General features: G+C 30.3%; 1 protein-coding gene across 1 annotated transcript in view; it reads right to left on the bottom strand.

Moving 5' to 3' along the window:
• Positions 1–1633: 1633 nt before the first annotated feature.
• Positions 1634–7980, bottom strand: part of LOC141345399 (CUGBP Elav-like family member 3) — a 14235-nt gene continuing 7888 nt past the window's right edge. The window contains exons 2-3 of the mRNA XM_073850251.1: positions 7189–7332; positions 1634–1761 (exon numbers count right to left, since the gene is read on the bottom strand). Coding sequence (XP_073706352.1) covers positions 1634–1761; positions 7189–7332 — 272 coding nt within the window. The remainder of the gene's footprint in view (positions 1762–7188; positions 7333–7980) is intronic.

Genomic DNA, 7980 nt, shown 5'->3' with positions numbered 1-7980 from the left:
AATCAGAGAGATACATTTTAAGATTTTGCATAATGTTTACCCAACAAACTCCCAAATTGCTTCTTTTTTTGATATTTCTAGTTTATGTGTATTCTGTAAAGTTGAGGAAGAAACTTTACTTAATTTATTCTATCATTGCGATTCAGGTTAAATTTCTCTGGGAGAACTTAAGATCTTCTTTTATAAAATTTGATTTAAAATTTACGCTAAAAGAAATATTTCTATATTTTTCTAGTAGTGACCATGCTACTGAACTTGTTGTTAATTTTTTTGTTTTGCATTGTAATTTTTTTTATTAATAAATCCAAATTTCTTAGTATGTTACCTAGATTTGATGTCTGTTTTTTTTTTGTCATTTTCTTTTTCTTTCCTTTTTTTTGTTATAATATTTCTATGCACTGCTGTTTATAGTTGTTTTCCTTTTTGTCTTGCAATAATAAAAAAAAAAAAAAAAAAAAAAAAAAAATCATGTATATGTGCCAAATGCCCCTTGACCGTCTCCAAAAGATCACAAAAGACATTTTAAAAACGTATAATGGCAAATACAAACATTTCTTACCTTCACACATCGAATTTATGTCCTGACAATGAAAACTTGAAGCACGAGGAAATTTGCTTGTCTCAGTAGAATAACGGCTCATGAAGTGACGCAGGCAGCAATGTGATTGGCTGATATTTAACACATATTGTGTTGGACACACTGTGTTGGATATTTTCTTTTTTCTTTTTCGTTTTTAACACACACTTAACACAAAGTAACACAAAATGTGCTAAAATAGACATAACACAAACAATGTGTTAAAAATTAACACATCCTTTTTGAGAGTGTGGAAAAAAATAATGAAGCAAGTTAGGGAAAAATAATTAAATTAAAATAAAAATGAAACACAATAGAATAATAGAAAAAACAATAAAATAAAATAAAAAAAAAAGAATAAAAGAGTTCGGGTCCATTTGTCACACAGAGACTTTAGCGATTAAGTGATTTTCATACTTAGTATTTTAATTATTGACCAATACAAATAGCTAAACATTAAAAAATTTTTAGTTTTTAAAAAAGTTTTTTCTGGGAAACTGTTTAAAATTAAGTGAGCTTACTATTATTATAACATGAGAAAAAAATATCTGTCAACAAGATTAAAAAAAAGAACTTCACCCAAAATGGAAAAAAAGTTTATTTTTGTAATTTCACTGGCAGATAATTTTTCTTGTTTTAAGCATAAACTAACTTTATTTTAATAATTTGTACAGTAAAAGAAGACAAAATACTGAGGGGGAAAAAGCACTTCTGCAATTGAGAAGACTTTAATGCTTTGTCATTTTTAGAGCTTAGAGCTATGAATATTTCTCAGAAAAAAAGTCATACGAGTCTGTAAAGACATGAATCATGACAGAATTTTAGTGAATTATTCCTAACGCACCTCTCTTCTGCTAAAGTTCAGCTGAGTTTCTCAGATCTCAGCTAGTTTTCACTAGCTTTAATGCACCTTTCAGCAATTTATCAATTGATGAAAATGACTGCAGTCTTTAGTTTTAATAGCTTTTCCTGATAGAAGCTCATTTGACAGGGATTTCTCTTGATATAGGAAGGCTCTCTGACCTGTGAGTGAAGGTGGCAGCGGTCGGCTCAGGGTCAGTACGGCCGGTTGGCGTCCTTCGGCCTCTTCAGCTGAACTTTGAGCCTCTTCATGCCGATCTGAAAGCCGTTCATGGCCTGAATGGCTGCCTGAGCGCTGGACGGGTTATCAAAGCTGACGAATCCTGACAGACAAACACACAACAACAGCATTAACCAGATTCAAGAAGAAAATGAAGAATAATGAAGAACAAAGCCATGCTATCATGCAGGGATTCAGCTGATTACCTTTGAGCTAGAAATATTTACTTGAAGTCATTAAGAAATGTAAAATTAACATTTCAATAATTTTATAACACATGTTCATGCTCCACAGTTAATGACACCAAGCCCCAAACACAAACAAACAAACAAAATAAGCAACTTTTTAAATTTTTAAGTGTTTTGCTTAAAATTATGCATTTGGTTTTAATTTGACATTTTTATGATTTAATAGCTTTCCATCAACTTATGAACCCCCCGCAGTTCCCTTTCAAACACCAGTTTGGGAAAAACCCAGAAGCAATGGCATGAAAAATAAAATAAAATAAAATAAAATAAAATAAAATAAAATAAAATAAAATAAAATAAAATAAAATAAAATAAAATAAAATAAAATAAAATAAAATAAAATATTAAACAAATACTTTCATGATTGAATTAGTAAAAAAAATTAATAAATTAGATTCATTAACCCCCTGCAGTTATCTCGCAACACCCAATTTGGGAAAAAACCCCTGATGTAATGGCATGACAAAGACTGAATAATAAAATAAATAAAGTAAAATAAAATAATGAAAATATATATACTTTTCATGATTTATTTAATAAAATAATAATAAATAAAATAGCTTTCCATTAACTCATTGATCCCCTGCAGTTAACTAACAAACCCTATTTGGGATAAAATAAAATAAAATAAAATAAAATAAAATAAAATAAAATAAAATAAAATAAAATAAAATAAAATAAAATAATTTATTAATGAAAATAAAATCCTGATTAAATTACAAATAAATAAATAAAAAAAGCTTTCCATTAACTCATGAAACCCCTGCAGTTTCCTCACAAAAAAAAAAAAAAAAAAACTGATGTAATGGCATGACAAAGACTGATAAAATAAAATAAAATAAAATAAAATAAAATAAAATAAAATAAAATAAAATAGAAAAAAATCCCTACAATTCCCTAACAATCCCCAGTTCGGGAAAAAAAGCCTGATGTAATGACATGACAAAGACTGAAAAAAATAAAAATAAAATAAATAAATGAAATGAAATGAAATAAAATGAAATGAAATTAAATTAGAAAAAAATAGAATTAAAATAGAAATAGCTTTCCATTAACTCATGAAACCCCTGCAGTTCCCTCATAAAGCCCAGTTTGGGAAAAAAAATCCCTTATGTAATGTCATGACAAAAACTGAAAAATAAAACAAAAAACAAAACCCTAATATAATGGCATAACAAAGACTGTACATATTAAAATTTTAAACAAATGAGTAAAAATAAATAAATAATAATAATTAATAAAAAAGAATTATCATGGGAGCGTCTGGAGTTGATCCCGCCGGGCAAACAACAATCATTACAAACAAATGAAGTTCAAAACACCCTCACAACTTATTATGATGATCATGAGCAACTTCAAATTAAATTCTAGTACAGAAATTAATTAAGAAAATGCATCTGCTATAAAGTTGCTCATTTTCCAAACACTTTCCTGAGGTAAACTTTGTTAAAAGAGTCCCTGATGAGTCACTTACATCAGTAAAAATAGCTAAATTAACATTCTTACCCTGACATTTAAACCATCTACATTGCAACTATCTGTGTTTGACGAGTTACACGCTCGAGTTTAATACTTGATTAAATCACTAAATCACAGTATGAGCAACAGTCAGTGATTCTTGACTGAACAGATAGCAGAAAACATGAGCTCTGAGCGTGTTTGAGGGCGTCTTATGGGCGTCTGAGGGTGTTTTTAGTGGAGCAGGATCTCGCTCCTGTCCTCTTCTTATCATTCTGACCGACTGACGGCAGGAATTTTCCACCTGCCAGACGATTTCATCGACACGCTGCAGCTCTGATTGAATTTGCCTGCTTTTGTCTGACTCAAACCAGATAAGACAGCGCTTTCACACAAACCTTTAAACACATGCAGGACAGAGAGAGAGAGAGAGAAGAGCTGTCAGACAGAAGCGCTCCTCATAAACCTCAGCCTGTAGTCTATCATCATGCTGAAAACTGCTGAAAACAATAACAGTACAGCTCCAAACTAAACCACTATACAGCCCTGTGTCTGTTTGCTCTCCCATCATATACATGCTTGTGTACATTTGTTTATTTTATCTTTTAGAAGTGCAGTTTTACAGTTGTCTATTTTGTTGGAAAATAGACCAATACACTATTGCAATCTATTCAAAAGTTGATAAAAACTTGTGTAAAAATTGTGAAATATTATTATGAATTAAAATAGCTGTTTTCTATGTGAATATCTGATAAACTGTAATTTATTTTTTAGGATCAAAGCTGAATTTTCAGCATCATTGCTCCAGTTTTCAGTGTCACATGATCCTTCAGAATCTTTTTTTAATGTGCTGATTTGCTGCATTTATTTGATTAAAAATACAGTAAAATTGTGAAATATTATTCTTATTTAAAACACCTGTTTTCTATGTGAATATCTGTTCAAATGTAATTTATTCCTGTGATCAAAGCTGAATTTCCAGCATCATTGCTCCAGTCTTAAGTGTCACATGATCCTTTAGAAATCATTTTAATATGCTGATTTGCTGCATTTATTTGATCGAAAATACAGTAAAATTGTGAAACACTATTATAATTTTAAATAGCTATTTTCTATGTGAATATTTGTTCAAATGTTATTTCTGTGATAAAACCAGAATTTTCAGCATCACACCAAAAGCCTCAAGCTTAAAAAAAAGTAAATTGACATCTGTACAGTAGACCGCAGAAGAAAAAATGTCAACTCTTCAGCAATAAAAAAAAAAAAAAAGGAAAACAAATGTTAGATTATGTAGAGTAATTTTTGCTTATTAGTATGGATGAATTGGATCATGGAAGGTCGGCAGCAAAGACATCAGTTAATAAAATGAGATTAAATACATAAAGGATATTTAAAGTATTATTTAACATATTTAATTATTGCAAGTATGCGTTGAATTTCACCGCTTTTATTCATTTTGATCTGTTTTTTAGTGAGTGAGATGAATTAATGCATGTTCACATTTATTCTAGAACTAAAGGAACATCTTACAATTTCTCTCAACATGGGGACAGGAGAGCTTTTAATCAATAAATGAGAAAAAGTAACTCAGATATTTTCTTGTCAATTAAAAAGTAATGCATTACTTAGTTACTTGGAAAAAGTAATTTTACTATGCAACTTGCGTTACTTGTAATGTGTTACCCCCAACAATGTTAACAATTGAGACTGTCTTCTATCTGTGTGCCAAATTGCATAACTTTCCTGCAAGTGGTTCCATAGACATAGAAATGGAAGAAGAACGCCAATGGATACAATAGGTGCCTTCAGACCCTAAGAACAAAAATGTTTGTGAAAATGACCGCAGCAAATGAAATCACATTTATTAAAGCTCTTAAAGTCTACGTTTCAGAGCGTTTGTCTGGAACTCCACACACTGTACACGAAACAATCAATCAGCGAAAGCCCATCAGCCGCGGCGCTTCAGAAGAGTGCGTGTGTTTAACCGAGACGTTCAGATAAACACGCGTGTTTAGCACGTCTGCAGTGATAAATGCACACGCGAGTCTAATTCCAGCACGTCTGCTGACACCATAGAGTAATGAGGGAGAATATGTTCCTCTCCACACCGGAGGAAGCTGATGAAAAAGACCTGATTTAATTTCCTTCCTGAGCGGCGGCTTTATCTCATTTTATTGCGAGTTCGGAGGAGCCCGCGGGCGCAGACGCCACGCTCCTGTTTGTCAGCCAAGATCTTAATGAATAGTGATGAAAATAACGTTTAAATGTAAAGATGCAGAAAGAGACCTCAGCGTGCGGCGACACCAAGGCAGGAAGCGCATTATGAGAAATATAATGACGGCACGCAGGAAGCACTTCACGCTTTCCATGCAGCTGCGGGGCGGGTAAAGGAAAGGCATTCTGGGTAAGTTTGATGCCAGGGCTATTATCCTTAATAAAACTAAAATGACAACTTTTACAAATATCTTTGTTAATTGAAATAAAGCTGAACAAAATAAATATTAGATTAAAACATACTAACTGAAATGAGCTGAATAAAGGCTACAACTTTTGTTAATTAAAATAAAGCTTAAAAAAAGTAAATTTTGCTTTTAAAAAGTAATACAAACTAAAAGTGAACTAAAACAGTTTAAAACTAAATAAAATATAAATATTGAATAAATATAGACATTTTCCTTGATAACTCACTCAAATAAGTTAAAAACTAAAAACTAAAGTTACTGTTAACTAAAATAAAGCAGAAAACATATTAGATAAAAAATATAGAAATGTTGCCTTTAAATAAATATAAAAATAAATATTAAATGAGAAAATAGAAATTTATTTTGAAAAATAAAAAAAAACTAAAACTATGTAAAAATTGTTAATTAAATTTCATAAAATAAAACACAGCTTAAAAAGGAAATATAAATTAGGCAAAAAATAAATAAAACTAAAACTCTTAAAAACATTTTATGAGACATTAAATAAATATAAAAATAAATATTGGATGAATAAATAACTAAAACTGACTAAAAATAAAAATAAATGTAATTGTAATTGTTAAATAAAATACATCTTAAATAATTAAAATATTAAAATATACATATTAGGCAAGAAAAAAAAGTTAACTAAAACTGTTAAAACATTTTTTTTTAAAATTTAAACAAAACTAAACGAAATAAAATCAAACAGAAATAAATAAATAAAAATAATATATATTATGTGAAAGGCTTTTTTAAATTAATTGATAGATAGATAAATAAATAAATAAACAGAATTAAAACCGAAAACTGAACTAAAACATTTTTGTAAATGGAAATAAAGCTAAAACAAAATAAAACATAAATATAAATAAATGTAAATAATAAAAATAGACATTCTCCTGGGTAACTCACTGAAATAAGTTGAATAAAAACTAAAACCAAAGTTAACATATTTAATAAGTAAAAAAGTTATAAACTAAAACTTAAGTAAAACTGAAGCTAAAAAAAAAATTAAGCTAAATAATAGCTAAAAACTTAACTTAAAAATGAAAACTGAAAGTATAAAAAAAAAGCTAATGAATAATTCTAATCTATTAATACATAAATCATCGTAAAACATCTGACACCAGTCCTGAAGAGTCAGAATTAGAAAATTGGAAAACGCCGCCCTGAAGAGCAACACAAACTGTGAGGAAGATGATGGATATCAGACAGAATCTCATAACCGGCGACTGATGAGCGAAACCCGGTGGGAAAATCACACCAATCCCCGTCGGGCTCCGTCGGCCGTGACGCTGCTTCCCGGGCGCTAATTGCATCTTGATGAGCGCAGACGCGGGAAATAAAGCGGGAACTCACCGAAACACTTGCTCTGATTGGTGGCCCGGTCCACGAAGACTTTGGCGGAAATGACGTTGCCAAAGGGCAGAAACATCTGCATGAGCTCCGCGTCGCCGAACTCCTGCGGCAGGTGGTAAATAAACAGGTTACAGCCCTCCGGTCCTGCAACACACAAACACAGACCAACGCTAATGAGATTTCACACCGAGCCATACGCATGCAGATACACAGTCACCGCTCTCAGATTCAGACGTTATCGTCTTCGTTAAACGGAGATTTGATTAAACGTGGATATGGGAATTGAAGCCACTTCCAATGTGTTGTGGCTTCTTTTGGGAAAATTGGATAAACAATCATTTGTCAGTGTCTCCTGGCATTTGGCAGAGATCGTGTGAGATATCGCTTTAATCACATGCCAGACTGCATGTTCACATTGTCACATTAAAACACTGCTAATGGAGTCAACAATAAATATGAACAATAAAATAAATAACACATAAAAGACAAAAAAAAGAAAAAAAGAAAAGTGAAATCAAATTAAATGAAAATAAAAAAAAATATAAATTAAAATAAACAAGATAAAACAAAATTAAAGGAAAAAAATGAAATTCTATATGATCAAATCAAATAAAAAAGGAAAAAATAAATGAAATTTAATTAAAATTAAAATATTGATTTTAAAAATAAAACTGATAATGGAGCAAGTATATAATAAATGAAGACAAAATTAAAATAAAATAAAAATATAAAGACGACAAAATATAAATTATGTTATATTAATATCAAATAAAATAAAAACAAAAGACAAAA

This window comes from Garra rufa, chromosome 11 (assembly GCF_049309525.1).
Source record: "Garra rufa chromosome 11, GarRuf1.0, whole genome shotgun sequence".
Taxonomy (NCBI): Eukaryota; Metazoa; Chordata; class Actinopteri; order Cypriniformes; family Cyprinidae; genus Garra; species Garra rufa.
The sequence above is the reverse complement of the archived record's forward strand: the minus strand, read 5'-3'. Positions and strand labels throughout refer to the sequence as shown.